The 21,581-nt window shown below is 52.6% G+C and overlaps 3 protein-coding genes across 5 annotated transcripts in view; 2 read left to right on the top strand and 1 right to left on the bottom strand.

Annotated features, from left to right (window-relative positions):
- The window catches only part of LOC135818642 (F-actin-uncapping protein LRRC16A-like), a 40,299-nt gene extending 36,615 nt beyond the window's left edge, over window positions 1-3,684 (top strand). For all 3 annotated transcript variants that reach the window (XM_065332021.1, XM_065332019.1, XM_065332020.1), the window contains 8 exons: window positions 114-245; window positions 438-545; window positions 919-981; window positions 1,335-1,444; window positions 1,848-1,935; window positions 2,669-2,785; window positions 3,241-3,298; window positions 3,576-3,684. In XM_065332021.1, coding sequence (XP_065188093.1) covers window positions 114-245; window positions 438-545; window positions 919-981; window positions 1,335-1,444; window positions 1,848-1,935; window positions 2,669-2,785; window positions 3,241-3,298; window positions 3,576-3,628 — 729 coding nt within the window. In that variant the 3' untranslated portion in view covers window positions 3,629-3,684. The remainder of the gene's footprint in view (window positions 1-113; window positions 246-437; window positions 546-918; window positions 982-1,334; window positions 1,445-1,847; window positions 1,936-2,668; window positions 2,786-3,240; window positions 3,299-3,575) is intronic.
- Window positions 3,685-4,045: 361 nt separating this feature from the next.
- On the top strand, window positions 4,046-9,008 carry LOC135818678 (nucleolar protein dao-5-like). Its single transcript, XM_065332022.1, has 6 exons — window positions 4,046-4,375; window positions 5,289-5,625; window positions 6,247-6,340; window positions 6,899-7,059; window positions 7,426-7,921; window positions 8,181-9,008. The coding sequence occupies exons 1-6, from the start codon at window positions 4,093-4,095 to the stop codon at window positions 8,241-8,243; spliced, it is 1,434 nt and encodes a 477-aa protein (XP_065188094.1). The 5' UTR covers window positions 4,046-4,092; the 3' UTR covers window positions 8,244-9,008.
- Window positions 9,009-9,548: 540 nt separating this feature from the next.
- LOC135818694 (activator of 90 kDa heat shock protein ATPase homolog 1-like) lies at window positions 9,549-21,107 on the bottom strand. Its single transcript, XM_065332023.1, has 12 exons — window positions 20,886-21,107; window positions 20,709-20,788; window positions 20,550-20,601; window positions 20,103-20,161; window positions 19,827-19,912; window positions 19,374-19,494; window positions 19,054-19,151; window positions 18,848-18,881; window positions 18,473-18,573; window positions 18,113-18,214; window positions 10,715-10,766; window positions 9,549-10,395 (listed from the first exon to the last, which is right to left on the bottom strand). The coding sequence occupies exons 1-12, from the start codon at window positions 20,963-20,965 to the stop codon at window positions 10,223-10,225; spliced, it is 1,038 nt and encodes a 345-aa protein (XP_065188095.1). The 5' UTR covers window positions 20,966-21,107; the 3' UTR covers window positions 9,549-10,222.
- Window positions 21,108-21,581: the final 474 nt, after the last annotated feature.

Below are 21,581 nucleotides of genomic sequence, written 5' to 3'. Positions count from 1 at the left end.
GTGTATGCATTCTTTCCTGCTATCTGGTCAAGTGCAGTCCTGTCTGCCGCGAGTGCCTGACCTTGCTAACAACGTCCGTGCACCTGTATGTTGTGTTGTGTTCTGATTTACAGCGTCTGGATCACTTAGTGAGCCTAGCGCAGGACAAGGTCAACCTGTTAATGACGCATCGCAAGCATTCCGATATCAAGGATGCCATGGAAAAACACGAGCATCTCATGGACGTCTGCAATCAAGCATCAGAGGTAGGGCACACCACTTTTAAGTACCGTGTTTTGCCATGCTGCCCGGCCTTATGTGTGTGTGCATGTGCTTGTGCATATGCTCGCGCATATGCACAAGCACGTGTGTATACATGCTCAATCATATGTGTTTTGTGTGTTTGTTCGTGCATGCATATACACGCACTGTCTGTTATTTTTCTTCCACCTACACAGCTGATGGGCAACTTTGACCTGAAGGAAGTGCAGCATGACGACATCGAGAGGTCACTGAAGAAGTCCCTCGTCGACACGGACTTTGCTCCACTTACTGATCTCCTGAAGGTAAAATGGGCTTAGCCACTTAATGGGGAGATGCAGGGTGTCAGCACTGCAACATCCAACTTCCAAGCAACCTTGGAGAACTGGCTCCCCCTCCCCAGTAATTGCATCAGCTGACATCGTAGTCCTGTACATGTACATGCCTGGAGTGTAGCGCCACTGTGGCTGTCTGTGCAAGGGATTCTTAACTCAGTATGTCTTGCAAGTCCTAAATCCTTCTGTTGTGTGTGTGTGTGTGTGTGTGTGTGTGTGTGTGTGTGTGTGTGTGCGCGCGCGCGTGTGTGCGTGTGCGTGTGCATGTGCGTGTGTGTGTGTGTGTGCATGCGTGTGTGTATGTGTTCCTATGTGCGGATGCGTGTGCTTGCCCTCCCTGCAGGTGTATCCGGATATGTTTGTGGACCTCGCCAAGGCCAACATCGGCGACAGCCTGGACGAAGATGTAAGCCGTCAGGGCTACGTCATACCCCTCACACCTTCCTTGTAATCATTATTATCATGTGTGCTGGATCTTGTGAGACCATGTAAAGGAGTTGTTAGGCAGTTAGGCCAGTGATTTCGAAGCGAGTGGCTGCGGGTTTGAGACTCATGTGACATGCTCTCACAGCATTGTCCTAGGTTTAAATGTAAACACTGTCCATTTAGTCATCTTCAACACCTCGCTCTTAGGCGTTTATGTTAAATTTCTCAGAAATTGTTAGCGGCTAAATTGAAGGAAGTTCTTCCCTACACATGTGGTGAGAAATAGCTTGTGATTGTACCATTGTCTCTGTGTGTCTCTGTGTATGTGAATAGACCATGGAGAACTTGAAGGAGACGGCGGATAAACATGCCACACTGGACTCGGCTCGCATTTCGAAAATCATCCACTCTGAGGCATCGCATGGCTTCACCAGTGCAATGAAGTAAGCGTGCGGCATCCGAGCCTGTGTTTAAAAAACTTTGATTACTGACCTTCACCACATGGTGCAGAGAACACTGCACTCTATGGACAAGTGTTTGTAATGTAGATCGAAGACTTGTATGGTACCTAAAGTGACCAGTAATTTATGCTGGCTTGTCTGCTACAGGCGTTGCAACACATCGGCATGATCTGGCCACTGTCTTTCACAAAATTGTAACATATTGCATAAGCAGTTTAGCCGTGACTGAATGTGCCAGTGGCGTTTGGATCGCCGAATAATGCATTTGCTGATGTGCTTTAAAGTGCCTGTCCTGTTATATTTGTGTGTGTGTATCTGTCCATCCGTCCGTGTGTGTGTGCATGTGTGCGCATGTGTGTTTTCATGTGTACGTGCATGTGTGCAGTGATGTGGTGTACAGCGTAGCACACAAGTTCTGGGTGGGCGTTCTCAACGCCATGGTCAAGGTTGTCGGACGCTGGAACGACGAACTGGTATGTAATACTGCAGTGCAGTGCAGCGCATTCTCCATTTGTACCATATCACCTTGCTATAGCTGTGCTTTATCTCAGTATTCATGTGTACTATGTGCTACAGCTGTGCTGGATGAGATCCAGGCACAGTGACATGGCTAGGATAGTAGCAGCAGCAGGTAAATGCTGTGTGTAGATCTGCCACTGAGACACCGTTCTGCAGTGCAGTGTGCAGTGTGCAGTGTGCTGTGTGTAGATCTGCCACTGAGACACCGTTCTGCAGTGCAGTGTGCAGTGTGCTGTGTGTAGATCTGCCACCGAGACACCGTTCTGCAGTGCAGTGTGCAGTGTGCAGTGTGCACTACAGTAGACTGTACGTGTGTGTAGTGCGCCGCTCAGTGCCCTTGTTAGAATAGGGGGAGTGCAGCAGCTGATTGTCAGCCTGGTCAGGCTTTGGCAGGATGTGGCCAGACAAGCTTTTGTTACCCCCCCCCCCCCCCCTCCCCGCTCAACATGAGCACTTCTTATAAAACTAAATCATGGGCTGGATGGTATCAGTTTGTTCTGGTTTGGACGAGCACAATGTATGCTGCACTATTTATAACCCCAGTCTCTGACCCAAATTGTTTCGGGACGTGAAGGAAACAGCTGGCATGATTGCATGTGAGACAGATGGCACACCTCAATCGGCCAGTACTAAAACCGGCATTGTTGTTTTAACCTAGATATGTCTGCTCTTTTGTTGTCGTATCAGTACACGCTTGTCTTAGCTTGCAAGGGCAGACCAATGAGTCCCGCATCACTGGAGAAGGCTGTGAAGTTTTCAGAGGGCACTGCTGAGGAGCCAGCGGATGAGCCGGAGTCGTTATCTGTGAGTGTGACGTAGGCTGTGCTGGCCTTGGGAGATGCTGCTATTTCATGGAATGAATCATCTACCCGTCTATCTCTATCTCTCTATCTTTCCATCTCTCTCTCTCTCTCTCTCTCTCTCTCTCTCTCTCTCTCTCTCTCTCTCTCTCGCTCTCTCTCTCCCCCCCCCTCTCTCTCTCTCTCTCTCTCTCTCTCTCTCTCTCTCTCTCTCTCTCGCTCTCTCTCTCGTACGGACTGTTCATCACGTGGCAAGTTTACTCACTTCCTACGGTGACTTTTTTGCCGCTTACCAATATGAAATGCTTGGTAGTGCTATGGGACTGCGCAATTTGGTGTGTTAAGCAAAGAATCAACAAGTTTAGTGTGCTATACCTCCGTGTCGGGTTTGAGTTCACTGGCACAATTCTCCTCTTTCGTTGAGTCACTGCCGCTTCTTTCTTCCCATCCGTGCTGTAGCTTGCCATCAGGCAACGCAAGCTGCGCCGGTCACGTCCACCGACCATATCGCTGGATGGTAAGTTCTCAGGCAGTGCTGTACATAATATATAACAGTTACATGTATTGCTAGAACCTGGCCGGACATGCAGCAGTTCACCCTGGACATAGCTGCTAGGATTCGGCTTATTGGCCGAATATGCATATGTATAACTGTTACCAGGGCTCTAGCTAGGGACAGACAGGCTATTTTCAAGTTCTATTGCTAGTGTACTCCGTAATCATGGGTCTCCGTGTTGGTTTATTCCGATATGATGAATGCTGTGGCTGTTGCTGTTGCTCCATATGTTGTGCAGAGGAGTTTGACCCTATGGCCCATGGTGGTACTGAGAGCAAATGTTGCAAGTAAGTGCTGGTGTTCACTGGGTTCTGCTGATGATGATGGTGCAGGCACTGACCGTGTGTGCGTGGGGGGGGGGGGGGGGGGGGGCATGAGCGGGCGCTCGGGTGTTGGTGGGCGCTTGAGTGTTTGTGGGTGGGTGGGCGTTCCTGCTGAAGTAAAATCCTGGACTGCTTGTGGAGCGATGTCTGGCTTCGAATACTGGCAATTACTGTAGGAAGATAAGTTATTTCAAGTCTTTAATAGCAGGGTACACTAGTGGAATCATTTTAGCAGGCAAACTGTAGGTGTTCAAAATGCACACTTTCGTAGAGTCTCGGCTGTTTTTGCCATCTTGCCGGTTGCATTGACTTGAGCTTGACTCATTCACGGTAACCGTCTTGCAATTTTATGTAACATACGTGTTGCTAATACTAATGCTGCTGTTGCTGCTGCTGCTGCTTGGTGTGCTAGATCAAGTGTCACCATCTCGAATGGCAATCTTCCCGGAATTCCGAGAGAAGATGGCCGTTCTACTGGCCGAGGCAGAGGAATTAGCCAACGACGACAATGATAACAACGGATCTAGCCTGGAAAAGCTTGGCCTGGGCACCAGCAGTCCACGTCGCTCACCAGACAAAGAGCCTCAAACAACAAAGAGTGCCTTGCCGGGGTTCCTACGGAAGAAGAAGGAGGACAAACCAGCACCGAAAGAGCGGGAGAAGAAGAAGCCTTCGGAGGTTGAGAAACCGGACAAGAAAAGACTAGCCAGTACAAGTGAGAAGAGCATGTCATGCTGTTGTATCTATCATCTATCATAGTCTAGTCCTATTGTTTCTAAGTGCGATATGCAGGCCGGTACAGTGAACCAACTCAGAGTCTATAGTGACCGCTCCTAGGGTGCATGGACAATTGGTATTGATAGACAGGCGGTCTCCGTCTGCAGGTCTGCATGTGTGTTCAATCATGGCCTGGGTCTGGGGCCTGAGTTCAGACAGGTGTCTATTTGGACACAGGGTCTTTTACTGAGTTGGTCACTCTGCACGGTCACTCTGCACCGGTTTACAACAGTTCTGCCTTGTGAAAGTCGACCTAATGAATAAATCCGCTCCGAGTTTGAACGTACAGAAGAGTGTGTGTGTGTGTGTATGGGGGGGTGGGGGGGGGGGGGGGGTGGCTAGGGCCGTTTATTGCCCGGTGCTATTGTACTCATGAGGTCGAATTTCACGGACCAGAACTCTACTAGTACGAGGTCGTCATGCATTGTTCGTGTACAGACTGGAGACTCATTTTGCATTCTGTGGAATGTGTATGGGGACGTCCTGGGCATAGTAAGATGTGTGCTGTGGGCTATGTATTGTGTACTGGGAGCAGTAGACCTCTGAAAGACCCAGTCTACCTATGGCGTGCTATTGGTGTCACGCTTGCAGTTAAACATCAAGACATCTTGGATCTACAAGTGCATAGACTGCATATTGGAGAAATTGTGCTACCGGTATATTGTCACCATTTAATGGGTTTGCATGGAGTTCCATTACGGGCACAGGCCACTGAATACAAAGCTCATACATGTACCATGATGTCCTTCTCTTAGCATCTACTAATATCCCAGTGGTTGATTGAGTTGGCAACACATTACTCATGGTGTGAGCTGTTCATATGCTCATCTGTGCTGTTGCCCTGCTCGCAGCATCAACCGATGGCAAGAGTGCTGCAGCTGCTGCCGATTTACCTGACCTGGCACCATCAGCCGCACCTACGCTCACTCACGTCACGAAGGGCAGGGCGGCACCGAAGCGTACCAACCGCGGGCGACCGGCGCGCAAGCCGGCCCAGGACACGACGGATAGCAAGGGTACCGGTGTACCGTCCAGTCACGATCTATTCGTGACTGCACCGCCTGAGGCGGACAACGAAGATGACGGTGCCACTGCAGCCAAGGCTAAGGATGAGACCGATGCTGAAGTAGCTGCAATGACCGCGCTGATGCCACCAATGAAGGCAACCGCTTCTGACAGTCCGATCAGGTACTGTTGTCTAAGTTGCATGATTTGTTCAACTTTCCTCTTTACTCAAAGTACAAATATATTAGTACTACTACTATTATTAAAGCAAGTTGAGTGTTTTGTAAGTAATCACCTCCGGGGGCCAGCTACTACACCGCGGCACTTTGTGTGACTGTCTTTGGGTACATCAAGTACTCCAGTTTTGAGGGTAGTGACATATCTAGTGCGCTTGGGCGCAGAAACGCAGTTTTGCGTCTGAATAGTCTGGCAACATACGGGCTGAGTATGTGGATACGGTCGTGAGTAGATAATGGATTTAGCGTGGAGTTCCTGCTGCATCATGATGATGGTGTTTCATTTTTTTTAATCCCTCAGCCTACATGTGCATTAAGATCGGGTATATGGAACACTGTACCACCTCTTTGGTTTTGTAAGGTATTTCGTCATCAGAGTGTAACCAGAACCTCTAAAAGACTAAGAGTCAGGCGGGTACAGTACCGGCCAGAAATACATGCCGTGTGCGCACACCCGCACCAGACGCTCTACCCAACCTACGCTGGTCAGTGATTGGTATATCTAGTGGGCTGACTGTACTCTTTCTATTGTTACATGTACTTTTCTATTTCTGATGTGCTCATACAGTGGTAGCCCACGTGCCAGCCCCAACATCATGGCCGGTTTCTCAGCATCCATTCTCGGCGAGATGAAGAAGAAGCAGTTCCCGGGAACGACGCAGGTATGTGAAGCAGCAAACAGATGATTTGCATCTAGAATGGTGATACTAGTACAGCATCTAGAATGGTGATGCTCGTGACAGCATGGACTTTTCATAGCCTCACATCCACTGTGACTCAGCATCCTAAAGCAAGAGGTCCTATCCGAAGAGAATATGATCTTTGAGTTTGCCCCCAGCTTGTACGTAATGTAACCATGCACAACCCCCCCCCCCTCCTGAAGGAGTGGGGGGGGGGGGGGGGGGAGGTGGTTGAAAATCTAAAACTTTTTTAGTGCCCATTCTCTCCCCGCGGTTGATGCCATATAAACAACTCGCAATAGCCAAAACATGGGCCCATTCATTCGATCCAGCTAGGTTCATAGTGCTTGCTGGCCGCTGCTGAAAAGCAAGTGGCATTTTAATAGATTGCCAGAACTCTTAGCAGGCCTCCAGTTGAATATATTCTGTCTGTGTCTTCGGCGCACTGTGTCCTCATTGCATACTGCGTTCTCATTGCGTCCTACATTCTCATTGCACTCGTATAACGTTATAATGTGCATTCTGTTTTCCTGTTCTCAGGATGATAGTCCGAAAGTCAAACCGCGCTCCGGCTCTGACGTGAGCAAGTCCAAGAGCTCCACATCACTAGCCCCAGATGACGCTACCAGCAGAGATGTAACGTCGGGCAAGAGCTCCACTGACACCAGTCCCATTCCGACACCCAAGCCACGCAGTCCGCGGTAGGTGATCGCGCCGAGTCTCTTGGTTGTCTGTCTACTGTCTTCTTTGGCTAGCCATGCAGAATGTGCATGCATATTTCCCGGAGTGTGCATGCATGTGTGTGTGCATGCGAGGATTGTATCGAGCATGAGAACTTTGGAATCGCAACAATGTTTGTCGTGTCTTGCTGGTGCTCTCCAGCTATTTGCTGTCCCAGTAAGCACATCGATGATTAGTATAATTGCATGATCAACCCTGTATCTTACTGCAATATTGCCTTTGCCTGGCATATCGACTGCTCCAATCAAGCGTTTGTCTTTGCTGTGTGTGTGTGTGTGTGTGTGTGTGTGTGTGTGTGCACGTGTGTGTCGTGGGTATCTTGATAGGCCGGCGGTGAAGGGAAAGCCCAAGAAACCCATCCCCACTAAGCCGGGCGAGAATGGCGATGTCAGGAGTGACAGTGCAGACGAATTGGAATCTGCTGCCACTGCAGAAAAAACGGAAAAGGATACAAAGCCCGCTGCAGATAAAACGGAGAAGGACACAAAGGCCGCCGAGCAAACGGAATCATCAGCATCGGCAGATGACCAACCAAAGACTGAGGAGAATACATCAGATCCGAAGGCAGACGAGCCTGATGCCGTGACCGAGAGTGATAGTGCTGAAAAGGACGAGGCGAAGCCCACTGAAACGGAGAGCTCTGACGCTACAGAGGCTACATGCGGAGGAGATAGTACTGAGGACAAAGCACCATCAGAACCAGCGGAGACAAAGGCCGAAGAAACCAAGGAAGACGAGGCGCCAAGCGGAGATGCAGACTCGTCCAGCCCCGCAGCTGATGGCAGCGGCGATGCAGCTCCGGAGGAGGCAGCAGAAAGCAAGGTGAGCGAATCTGTATGTCCACTCCTTGCTTAGTCATTAATTTTATAGTTTCCTTGTTGAATAATTGTCGTTGCGTGATACTAGTATCCTATACTAGTAAGTTGTGTGCACTCCGCAAAGAGCAGACATTAGTTGTTGCTGCATGGACATTGTACATGTCAGCTACTTGTGCTTACCCGGTACAATGTCATGGTTCTTTCACCAACTGGTGTGAAACTGACTTGTACCGTGTGTGTGCGTGTGTGTGTGTGCTTGGCAGGAAAAGAAGGATGTTGACAAGGTGGATGAGCTCCTCGCAACAGAGTCTTCCATACTGGTATAATAATGGCTACGGTTGTGGCTGAGATTGGCAATAATACTCCAAATCGGAGAAGGACAGTTGTTGCAGATCGTTCTACCATGCAACCCGCCACTTCATGGCCAATGGTTGGATTTCTAAAAACCTCGCTCACCGCCGCATCACCTTTTTGGCCATCTGCACTCTCGTCTTGCAAGATGTTGTGTACTGCGCTTGCATTTACCAAACAAGCGGCTACCGTCCGCGGTACTTCACTCGAGTCATTTTCAGGTCTCACTCGCTTGGGCATACTGCACAGAAAACTTTCAAGCACTCCGACACAGCAGAGTACTTTGCAATGCTCCCACAACCACTGGCAGTATCTAAATAACTACCTGAGTCGCAGAGCTCATGGATATCGAATACTTGGTTGCTTCAATTGTTCTGCATTCTCATCTGTATCAATCAAAATGTACAATTACATTAGTCATGTACAATGTGATACTATTGTCTCCTTCTTGTATCTATTGTTTAGCGCCACAAAAGCAGAGATGTAAGTTGTATGCTTTCTATTTTCGCATGGCAGCACACTCTCCTTTCTTTCTTTTTTGCTCGAGGTGTAAGCTGATATTTTTCCTGTCAGATTCAATTTTAGTATGCTTTTTTATTCAGCCTTTCTGTTCAAGTTACTATTATATTCGGAACAGTTTGATGCTGCCACAGCATTCATTCAGTTTGCTAACACCGGCAATGTGCAATAGAAACACAATCGCAATCACAGCACCAGCTAAGGTGTATGTGAGAGAGAGAGAGTGTGTGTGTGTGTGTTTACTTCTGGTTCATATCGAGTTGTATTTTGTATGTTGCCAATTACACCTCAGCATTAGATCGAGCCCCCCTAGGGCATCTGAGCCTATCACCGTAAAATACCAACTGGTTGAAATCCAGGAGTTGCAAACAAGGTCCTTGGTGTTCTTTCGCAACTCCTTGCAGGTGATGGAGCACTACTGTACAAGCAAAATAGCTATTACCACGTAGCAGCGCGTCTACATGCTAACCCTTTCTGGGCGGCGCATACTTTTATCGATCACAGAAGTACTGGTCTTGGAGGTTTCAAACTGGTAGGAATATTATATACTAGTACATTGCTATCAGGTTCGGCCTCATTTCCTCTGTGCTGCGCTGACGAGTCCACAAAGGACGAAACAGTTCTGTCCGCAGATTGAGTATACTAGTACATTATATGCATGCAAATTACATCAAGGGCTCATCTTTGACTCCCAGCTCCATAGCTAGATCGAGTAACCTGCTGAGACATAATCATGCCATGCCACAGTGAACGCAGAAGCATTTCCAAATGAAACCATTACCATCAAGAGTTCAGAACCACGAGGTAGAGAAAACATGGACTATTGGCAGAATGCAGTGTAGCATTCTCACTGGGAAGTTTCCAAGACATTGCGGCACCAGCTCAGCTTGAATGCCAGAACAGTGATACTATCATTGCTGTCACAATGTCGCAGAACAACAACTCGGCCATGACCAACAGTAGAAGCGTGGCGACTAGGTTGTCCTTTCCACATGACTTCAAAGCTGAGAATACGTCAGCACTCTTACGCAATGGCGGGCGGAGACCAGAGAGCAAGAATAGTCCAGTGGCATGTGGCAGCGATGGCGGCAACAGAGCCACAGCAGCAGCAACGGCGGCAAAGACGACAAACCAGAATAATAACGAACAGGCAGCACAAGATGCAGATCGAGCAGTGAGAAAGCAATTGTTTCTTTGCTTCGGTTGACAGTGAACAAAATACGTTTCCGAATGGTGTATGCACAGGCCGGCAATGTTAATTTTTTTCATTTCATAAGTTAGGTAGCTGGGTCCGATGCGAACATGGCAGCACAAAATAGCAGAGGCAGTCGTATGCGCAGAACACAAGGTAATAAAAAAAACTCTAGTCAAAAAATAGGAGATTCTCATAGTCATACGTGTCAAGAGATGCATGTTGGAATGAGCGTGTCCATGTTTACATAAGGGCGGCACCGAAGCCGAATGTCATCTTGATGGACTCAAAGTAGTAGCGATGCCAGCCCTCCTTGGTCGATTCCAAGCTGCTAGTCGGAACGTTGTCCTGCTTGAGTTTGAGTAGGCATCCGTTAGGAGAACTGGTGAACAGCAAAGTAACAGTTGAGTAATGACCTGCAAGCAGGCAGCAGTGCCAACAGCCAACAGAGCAGGCAAGTACGCATTAGAGGGTATTACGGGCTGCGCAAGGCACACTCACTCTTCTACAGTGCTGCTCAATGAAATCGGATCAAGCGAGTCAATGCTAAGCTGGACAATGCGCGGACCTAGACTTGTGAACCCTGGAGTGTAAACTAACTCACGCAATTGGATTTCATTGCGCAGCACTCGACATGTACTTATCAGCACACTAGCAGGAGCAGAAACGCATGCTGCACGTGTATACAGGCACACTTGAATACTACAAATGTACATGTCATGTTGTACATCATACCTGAAGGCCACGTGTTCATTCTCCATTTCTGAACGATCTTCTCGTTACGGACCTGCCAAGTCAGGGATACAGCAACAGGACAGAACACACAGACAGCACACAGTTGAAAGTGGTACAGCTAGAGGTAGCACGCAATGGACAAACAGACAAGTGCAAGCAATAACAGTCCCTCGAGCGTGGCCAGCTCTCTGTCTGGCTCGCTTTACTGGATTCTACTATTTCTAGACTGTATTCTTCAGGCTCACTTCAGGCTCGACTCGCATTGCAAACTTCTGTTGTTATTGTGTTTCCAACTAACCAACTACTAAAGAAGAAGACTACTGAAGACTCGCCGAAAGGGAAAGGCACCTGCGTCTTATAACAGCAGGGCAACATAAAGCACAGCAGGCCGAGCAGGGCGGCATAAAAGGCACAGCAGGCCGAGCAGGGCGGCATAAAAGGCACATGTGAAACCAGAGACCCGGACCCGTCAAAGCATGCAAATGAGGGCCGCTCTATCGCCTGACATGAATGCATACAAACCAGTATACATGACCATGCGTGCACATCTCCCCCTTCACTCACGAAATGGCATATGAGTGAGTACATGAGCAAGGCAGTGCAGCAGCAAGAATGAGCGCACCGGAAGGCAGCATGTGGAAAGTGCAGACGGACAACCACAAGAGAAAACATCAGACACATCAGAAAAGACTAGAGACAGCACACCAGTGTCAGAGCACCAGCACTCTAACTAACAGAACAGCGCAGCTAACTGTCTGTCTCGACCGGGCGTCGCCTCACTCCACCGGGAGCGGAATGAGGCGTTGGATGGCTCGCCGGTAGATCTTGCCCCGGATCTCAACATCCACCACCCTGACGCAACTGTCTGGTCCGGGGAAGACACGCCTCACCCTGCCCAGTGGCCAACTGCCCCGGGGTGTGTCGGGCTTGATACACAGCACCACCTCATCGACAGCGATGTTCTTCTGCGTCTTGCGCCACTTCCTGCGCTGGTTCAGCAGTGGGACGAACTCCAGGAGCCATCTCCTCCAGACCTCCTTCACTGTGCGCTGCACGACGGCGAAGCGATCTCTGGGGTGGACTTGCTCTGTGGCGTTCAGTTTCTCTTCCAATGGCAGAGGTGGGTCGCAGCGTCCTGCGAGGAAATGCTGCGGAGTCAGCGGCTCGAGGTCGGCGGCGTCGGCACTGACTGTTGTCAGCGGACGGGAGTTGATGAGGTCCTCTGCGGCGACGATGGCGGTGTGTAGCTCCTCATCAGTGAGCTCAGCGGTGGCCAGTGCGGATCTCAGAGCGCGCTTCGCTGCCTTAATCATAGCTTCGAAGACGCCTCCAAAATGCGGTGCTCTGGGTGGGTTGAACCTCCACCGGATGTGTCGATCAGCGAGACTGCGCGCGATCTCTGCGCGATCGAGCTGCTCCACGGCTTCTCGTAGCTCCCGTTCAGCCGCGACGAAATTTGAGCCATTATCGGTGACGATGATGCTTGGCGTGCCGCGCCGCTTAACAAAGCGGTTGAACGCCATGAGGAACCCCCCGGTATCCATGGAGTAGGTGAGCTCCAGATGGCAGGCACGGGTTTCCAGGCACGTCATGAGACAGAGGTAGCGCTTCGCTCGGGTTCTGCCTCGTCCTTGCTTAGTCTGGAACGGCCCGGCAAAGTCGATGCCGCAGTGCGAGAATGGTTGGAGAGACCCGGCAGTCCGAAAGTCCGGCAGAGCGCCCATGATCTGCGCCGCCGGTACACCCCAGTTCTTCCGACACGGAACGCACGACTGGCGTGCCGTCTTGACTGCTGATGCACCGTTTACTATCCAGAACCTCTCCCTCAGGTTGGACAGCAGATGCTGAGGTCCCACGCTGTGGCGGCACCTCCGGTCCTCCTTCTCGATCAGCAGCCGCGTGACAATGTGCTTCTGAGGCAGGATGATCGGTAAGCGTACACGATATGGCAAGTGTTTCGCAGCCTTCAAACGGCCTCCGACCACCATCAGCGGTTCAGCATGTTGATCTAGCGTCGGGGTTAGCGCCGCCAGCGGGTCGCTAGCCTGCATTGGCTTTCCGGCGGCCAGACGCTCCAGGGTTGGGCCGTACGCGTCCTTCTGCGCCTGTCGTATCCAGTGCCTCTCAGCGCGGCCTACCTCACCCGCCGTCAGCTCTGGCACGTTGACAGTAGGGTAGTTCGAGTTGGCTGCTCGCGAAGTCGACACTGCAACGGTGACGTCTTGATCGCTGCTGGTATCCTCCCCCTTCATGCCGACGCGCGGCTTGCGGCGGCATCGGCTGACAAACCGGTAGCACCACGCAGTCACCCTGAGCAGCTGCTCCCAGGTGCGGTATCTGGACGCCTGGAGGCGAGTGGTTGACGTGACGGCAAGCGTGAACGTGGTCTCCCGCTGGATGACGCCTGGCAGACCTTCTGTGGACGCTGACTTCTCAGGCGGCCATACGTCTGGTTGCTGCGACAGGAATGCGGGTCCGTGCCACCACACCCGGTCCTCCGCCAACTCCTTCGCTGGTAGCCCACGGGTACCCTTGTCGGCGGGGTTCTGCTTGCCGGGTACGTGCCTCCACTGGGAGGGCTTCGTGGCGTTCTGTAGCTCTGAGACGCGGTTGCCGATGTCGACCTTGAACCTGCGGCTGTGCGAGCGGATCCACCCCAACACGTTCATGGAGTCCGTCCAGAACGTGTGCTCGGCGACCGGGATGTCCAGAGCGTTGCCAACTTCGCTGCTGGTCCGCAGACCCAAGACGGCGCCGCGAAGCTCCAGCTGGGGGATGGTCTGCCGACGAGCCGGGGCTGTCTTGGCCTTGGCCATGGCGAGCGTCACCCGCACGTTGCCGGCTGCATCCTCTGCGCGGATGTAGGTCGCCGCAGCGATGGCACGGTCAGACGCATCCGTGAACGTGTGGACGGAGAGGATGGACTCTGTAGCCGCCTTGAAACTGCGTGGCGCGTTGATGGCGGCCAGGTCGGGCAGCTCGTCAAACCACTCCCTCCACTTTCTGGCGTGTGTGGGAGGAAGCTCATCGTCCCACGCCTGGTCCAGCAACCAAGTGTCCTGCAGCAGCACGCGGGCACGGATTGTGAACGGCGCAATTTGCCCACGAGGATCGAACGCCGACGCCAGGCCGCTGAGGACGGAGCGCCGTGTCAGCTTGGTGAACTCTGGTCGCTTGAAATGGAAGCTGAAGACGTCTTTATCCGCTGACCAGGTGACTCCCAGCGTCTTCGTAGTAGGCAGAGTGCAGTGGATATGCTCACCGACATTGAGTGTAGCGGATGCGGCTCGATCAGCAGCTGGTATGCTCTGCAGGACTTCCGCGCTGGTGGACAGCCACTTGCGCAGGTGGAACCCGCCGCGCGACAGGATGTCCTGGAACTGGACGCGGCTCTCCACTGCGTCGGCCACCGATGGGCGCGATGTCAGCAGGTCGTCGACATAGCGGCTCCGCTCCAGAGCGTCGGTAATTGCGGCTGAGTATTGCGGGCCGAATCTGCGCAGTACCTCCTGGACTGCCTTGCCCGCCAGGTAAGGCGAGGCCTTGATGCCGAACACCACGCGCTGAAACTCATACACCCGCGGCTGGTTGTCGTCGAAGCGCCAGAGAAACCGGTGGTATTTGCGGTCCTCTTCCCTGAGAGCCACTTGGAGAAACATCTCCGAGATGTCAGCTACAAGTGCTACAGGCTCGGCACAGAACCGGATCAGGACCTTGACAATGTCGGTCTGAAGTGCCGGGCCGCTGAACATTTCATCATTAATCGATCGCCCGTCCCACTTGGCCGCGGCGTCGAACACGATCCGCACCTTGGTCGTCTCCTTGTCGTTGCGGACGACCGGAAAGTGCGGCAGGAACCATTGCTGAGCACCATCGGCGTCCACCTCCCTGCTGGGCACTTCACGGATGTACCCCTTGTCGAGATGGCTCTGCATGACGTCGTGGTACTGCTGTTGTACTCTCGGGCGGCTGTTCAGTGAGCGTTCCAGGCTGCGCAGTCGTTGCGCGGCTTGCGGCCGGTTGGAGGAGATGTGGGGCTCGGGATCAACCCACGGAATGCCCAACTCCACCCTTCCATCGACGAACCGGGCCGTTGCGTTGGTGCGCTCCTCCACCTGGCTGTCCTCAGCAGATGGCATAGCGTCGTAGCAAGGCGGCCGTGCGCCGGCTGACTCCATGGCGAGATGGTTTCGGACGAGCGTCTCGAGGCTCAGATCCTCTGATGTAGGCGTGACGACTGCTGAGAAGCTGGCAGGGGCCAAATCTGCTCTTCCTGGGCTCAAACACACCCAGCCCAGTGGGGTGAGTCGGGCAATCGGGTGGTTAGGCTGCGCTGTAGTGGCTTCCTGCCGTACGGTGTGCAGGTCGATGGCGTTGAGACCGATCAGCACGTCGATCCGCCCCTCCACTGAGGGGAACGGGATGTCGCGGAGATGCTCCCAGCTCTGCTTGCTCTGGCTCCAGTCCACCGGCTGCACGCTCGGGCACACTGTTGGCAGCGCCCAGGCGCGGAACTCCGATATCGAGCCGTCAGCTTTGTCGACCGCGACGGTGACGTGCTCGTACGTACCGGTCACTTGCCCGCCGCCCAGGACGGACGCCGTCAGCTGCTTTCGTGGGCCACACACGCCAATGGCAGAAGCGGTCTGCTGCCTGATGTAGCTGGTGGACGACGCAGGGTCCAGCAGCGCAGTGCCTTGCACCCTCCTGCCGTTGTGGCTGAGGACAACAGGTACCGTCATGAACGACAGCGGCAATGCTTCGGGCGGTTTGTTCTCCTCACGCCGCTCAGCTGTTGCCATGGCGGTGTCGAGAGCAGACGTCACGTGTGTGGTGTGTGCCTCCGTACACGACTCGGTTGAAGCGTCAACTGTGACGTGAGCCGTGTGACGACCGTGTCTCTCCGCTGGTGCTGGCTTGGTCGGCTTGGTGCCACCGGGCGCATCTCGCTTTGGCCTGTTGGAGTGCAGCAGTGCGTGGTGTCGTCGTTGACAGGCGCCACAGCTCATCTTGCATGCAGTGGACCAATGGCCAGGCGACAGGCAGCAGCTGCAGATGTCCTTGCAGGCGCGCACAAATTCCCATCGCTGCTGAACCGTCAGAGATTTGAACCTCGGGCACGCGCTCAGGTGATGCGTGCCCTTGCAGCTTGCGCACTGGTCTGGACCGACCGCGAAGGTGAAGTCTCCTGACCGTGGCGGACGCTTGGGCGCGACGCTGGGTGGGCATGGCTTCTGGGACTGCACGACTCGCCGTGCACTGGCTGGCTCCGAAGCCGCGATCCGTTCGTTCACCCTTGTGAGCTTGTGAACGCGCTTGAGCAGGAACGCGGCAAATGCGTCAATGTCACACTGGGTGTCGTCCTGCTTCTCAAAGTAAGCTGAAAGGACCGAACGCGGCACCTTCTGCGTCACTGAGAGATACAGCTCTCGCCCGGGCGCTATCCTGGCCACCCGCAGGTTCAACAGCGTGTTCCTCAGCTTGACGGCCAGCGTCTTCAGCTCATCCAGCTCGCGCTCCGTGTTGATTCGCGGCCAACTCATGAGCTCGCGTTCCTGCTGTTCGAGGCTACGGTCTGTGCCCCCGTACCACCGATCCAGCTCCTCCATGATGGCGGAGTAGGCGCCCGGGCCGTCTAGCACGTCCGCGATCAAGTCTTCGGCCGCTCCGTCCGCCAGTGCCTCCCGCAAGTGCGCGAGCTTATAGTCCTCTGACAAGAGCGGGTTCTCGTGTACTAGACGGAGAAACCGCTGACGCCACTTCACATAGGACAGCATCTTGCCATCGAACTTTGGCAGGTCCAGTGGCTTCAGGGACCTGCAGACTCCCATCTGGAACATAGCCGCTCCGTCTGCCCAATCGACTGCTGGGTCGGTCGCCCTGGTGGGCGGGAAGTAGGGTTCCGCTGCAGGGTTGAGTCCCGCTTCATTGGGCTTGAAGGCCTGCTGGACTGGACGGAGTCGCAAAGGCACTGGCGGGACTGGCTTAGGTGGTGGGCTGGGTCCCGCTCCCTTGGGCTTGAAGGCCTGCTGGACTGGACCAAGTCGCAAAGGCACTGACGGGACTGGCTTAGCTGGTAGACGTCTGGGCTTCGCACGTGGGGCTGGGGTTGGAGCAGGTCGATACTTGAGCAGGCTTGCTCTCGGCACTGGAGCTGAGGTGTTGGGTTGCACTGCAGGCTGCACTGGCTGTTGCATGTTCGGCTGCATGGGCTGCTGTGCAGGCTGTGACCCAGACCCCTGTTCTAACCCGGGCCTGCGATGAGCCACTGCGCCAGCACCTGCGTCGCTGAAGGCACTTCGACTGAAGTGGTTGGCCAGCCTGCGCTTGGCCTCCGCGTCCGATCGCGCACGACGACTTCCCACGCCGCGTGGCCAGCTCCCACCATCGACATCCTCGCTCTCTAGCTCTGAGCTCTCTGGCTCTGAACTCGAGGTATCCACAGCAGAACTTCGCGCTGCCCTGGCACTGCTCGCGCTGGCCAACTCCTCCGCCGCCCTCGCCTGCTCGACTTCGAGCTCCTTTTCCGCCAGGTCGATTTGGAGGTCGATCTCCCGCTGCTTCAGAGCGGCGATCCGCCGTGCAGTCTCCAGTTCTGCCTCCTTGTTCCTACGCAATATCGCAGCTTCAAGTTCAACGCCCCCGACTTCAAGGCTCTCGCTCGCGGACGTCCTGCCGCCGCTCCTGCGTCCCGACCGCCTCGGCTCTTGGGCCTGCTCCCCATCGGAGAGGAACCGCTTGGGCATCTTACCTAGGGTTCTCCTGCTACTCCTTCGTGGGAACTCCATGACAGGCAACGGAAACCGAGACTTTCTGCTGGTCGTGATCCGGCTCGAAGGACCAGTTTATGGCCAGCTCTCTGTCTGGCTCGCTTTACTGGATTCTACTATTTCTAGACTGTATTCTTCAGGCTCACTTCAGGCTCGACTCGCATTGCAAACTTCTGTTGTTATTGTGTTTCCAACTAACCAACTACTAAAGAAGAAGACTACTGAAGACTCGCCGAAAGGGAAAGGCACCTGCGTCTTATAACAGCAGGGCAACATAAAGCACAGCAGGCCGAGCAGGGCGGCATAAAAGGCACAGCAGGCCGAGCAGGGCGGCATAAAAGGCACATGTGAAACCAGAGACCCGGACCCGTCAAAGCATGCAAATGAGGGCCGCTCTATCGCCTGACATGAATGCATACAAACCAGTATACATGACCATGCGTGCACAGAGCGTGCATGAGAGAAAGTGTCGATATTCGCGAGCTGTCGTTATTCGTGAGGTTGAAGTAGGCAGTCAAAATGGTCACTAGGTCCGACGGTTGTGTTGTTATTCGCGAGGTTGACCATACACTGGATTAGCATCTGTGACACAAGTTCACAACTGCAATGCCTAACCATGACCACTCACCAATTCAACAAAGTTGCCCTCAACGTTTCCACCGAGAAGAGTGAATTTTCCACCCGGGGTCGGCTCTAGCTGGGCTGATCCTCGGGTGAAGGCTTGAGTACGCTGGTCGAGTAATACAGAGATAGGCAGTAGGGAGACACGAGCCAAAGAGCACGATGATGAGATCCAAACACAGTAACAAGCAATACATGAGAGAAATGCAGCCTACTAATACATGTATAGCGGTGACGAGCGACATCAGATCTCGGTTTCCCGCAGCTCAGTGTGAGCACAGACTTGCTCACACTGGCAATGTGTTTCCTCCCATACATTATGCAAGCAATTCTACTGCGTGCTCCCAGTGCCTCGATAGTTACTCACTTCTTTGTCAACAAAGACGTTGAAGACATCCTCCGGGGCAGCTTGGAATTCACATTTCTCCTGAACTCGAGATGTGGATACAGATGATGCTGATGAGGAAGCTGCACAGGTGAGCAATACAGAACAGATCCAATGGCACAATAAGGACAAATCAAGCTGGCAGATTGGCACAAAGCGCTGCTCTCTAGTCTCTAGGGACGTGTTGGCTGCAAGGAGAGTCCCTGAAGTGCCAGCAAATATCTACTAGTATTCTGGTTCCGAGGGCTGCATGATGCACCATAGCCCAAACCCCGGTCCTTGCAGGCAGCAAATAGCAAAAGCCTCATGACCTCAGTCTGGTTCAGTCAAGCAGCAATTGAGGTGGCAATCCCTTACCTCCACTGCTAGCTGGCGCAGCTCCAGGCACCGACTGGACAGAAAACAAAGCAAAGGAAAGCACCTGATTAGCTAGAAGCAACGTCACATAACACAGGAGGTAAAGCAGAAGAATAGGTACAGTCGCAGTAGAGATCATTGTTGTACATGTACCACGAGCATGGTCACCGGTACAGTGAGCAGTACAGACATGATGCTGCACTCACCTTTGCAGCTGGAGCAGCAGGTGACGGTGCGGCAGAGGGCTTAGCAGCAGGAGAAGATGAGCCCTTGTTCGTGGGCAGAATCATATCCTTTCCATATTCTGCACAGGGGAACGACCGAATAGCCCGAAGCAGGAGAAATCAATGAACCGACACTCCTACGGACGGGTCATGTCAGGCAGACAGACTAGGAGGGAGAACTGCAAATGCTGCACACCTCAAACATGATGTCAGCAAGACAGTGAACAGTGCGTATGGAATGGGTTCAATTTGAACAGAAACACACTAGGCCAACGAGAAAACAATGCTCAAGCCAGCCCTACCTTCTTTAAGCTCGCGGACATAGCTGGCTAGCTGGTTGCGCACTTTCGGGATGGCCATGCGCTGCATCATCTGCCTCACCTCACTGCTCTCCTTGCTATTGCTCTTACACGATACAGTGATCTGCATAGCACAGCGCATGCCAAGACAGTATGCATCAAAGACTGGCGTGGCATGACAGTTGCCACTGCATGTGCGCATCCAATGCCACCAACACAACAGGTATGCTAAGCTAGAATTAAATGGTTTGCAAAAATCAAACGAATGCTCACGATTTCCTGCCTGACTATAGCTAACACATCAGGATACAGCTCGAATAAACTGTTACAACATTGAACAAGTATGCCAGTACACCACACACGCCAGCTTGAGTTGCAATCATAACAGTAAATCTCACGGTAGGAAATCCAATACCACTTCGCACTGTCCAAACACACAAAGTTGAGCGAACATACATCCAAGTCGTCCGCATCGTTCTCATCGCTCAAGTTCGGCACCTGGATAGAGCCAGTGATATCCTCATCGGAGTCTTTGTGTCGGCCTAGTCACACAAACACAAAAGTCACAGAATATAACAACAGCTCCATGAAACAGCTATCTTCAGGAAGAGGAGAAACAAAAATGCATACTTCGGTAATAGCTTTAATTGACTTCACCTGCAGGCGTGGCCACGCCTGCTAAACAGATTCGGAATGAGCAGCATACAGCGATGCATTGGGTCTAATCCTTACCTGTCCACTTCACCGATACATCCCATTCATAGAAGAAAATCAACTTGGCTTTCCGGTTACTGAACATAACAAGTAAGACAGGAAATTGATACACACATCAACACTTCGCTTCAGACCAAGCTACTGTTGTAGAAGCAGACAGCAATGACGAGGAAGAATATGCGACAGCTGGCGATACACATGTACACATACCCATATCCACCCAATGGACGGCCTTCAAGAGAATGCAGTACTACCCCAGGGACCCGCTCCTTTTGCTGAGCAAGCACATGCACGTGTAGTTAGTAGTGGCACATCCTACAAAGTATGTCAGAGGTCATACATGTATGCTCAAAATGCGATTAATGGAATATTCAACTCGTCCACTGGGCGGTACTGCAACCGTTATCACCCTGGTCGCTGGATCTCGTCAATATTCCATTACACCGACGTAGTTTATGGACTTACTTCACTGTAGCCTCCCCATCACATTTGCTTAGTTCCGTAGTTCTCACATTAGCTGCAGGTAACGACAGCCACAATGCAAGCGCAAATACTCCATTTAGGGCATCCCTGCGTTTCGGTTACAAATGGTATTTCCAAATTCTCACTCGGACAAGGACGTACCCAAATCTATGTCAAAAGTTAGACCCACAAGCAGTTGTTTTAGGCGATCATTCGACCAGTGTGATGCATTTTTCTCCGTCCTAGTCCAGCACAGATCAACAATCAGGATCAGGCAGCATGAGAACTCTGTTGAAATTGCCTTGACACCAGAAGTGGGTCAATTCAAATCAAACCGACCAGTGCCAGTTGTTCACGTTCGTTCCGTCAGGTCTAGCTTCCACGATCCAACGCGGATCTCCTTCGCCCCACTTCGCCATGACTTGAACTAGATATCTGGATGTTGAGTTTTGTTCCAGACCGCAAGAAACTGGGACTCCGCAATGCTGGCGGAGTTTCTTGAGAACGTTTACAATTTTGTAGTTCAATAAAATATGCTCATGAACCACCGTGCCAGTACAGTGTGAATGATTATCAAAATGTGAACAGAGCCAAAATGTTCGATATCGTGATGAAAACTGTGGAAAGTGATTCATTCCACTTTTTTCGTGCACATTCCTGCTCTTTCACGCGCCATTTTGTTTTTGGCTACGCATACTCGTTTGCCATGACAACAACCACGCACCCAGCGGCTACTGCGCCGGCGCGGCTAGCCCTCACCGCGCGCGCGCGGCTCGCGTGCAAGTGCACCCCCGGGGCCCCGGCCCCCGCGGCGTTCACGCACAAGTGCGCTAGCGCTAGCTGCTACATATGCAAGCGCACAGCATGCGATAGTATCGAGCGAAGCCTGATCTGCACCTGGCCCTGGGCCTGGGGCTGGGTCACGCTTCAGCTGGTGTTCTTTGACTTTGTTTCATTTGACAGTTTTTGTGTGCACTTTTGTCCACTGTTGAAGTAATTTCGCGGCAATTTTGAAAATGGCTGATGCTTCGTCTG

Source organism: Sycon ciliatum, chromosome 1 (genome assembly GCF_964019385.1).
Source record: "Sycon ciliatum chromosome 1, ocSycCili1.1, whole genome shotgun sequence".
NCBI lineage: Eukaryota > Metazoa > Porifera > Calcarea > Leucosolenida > Sycettidae > Sycon > Sycon ciliatum.
This window is presented reverse-complemented; position numbering and strand designations above follow the sequence as displayed.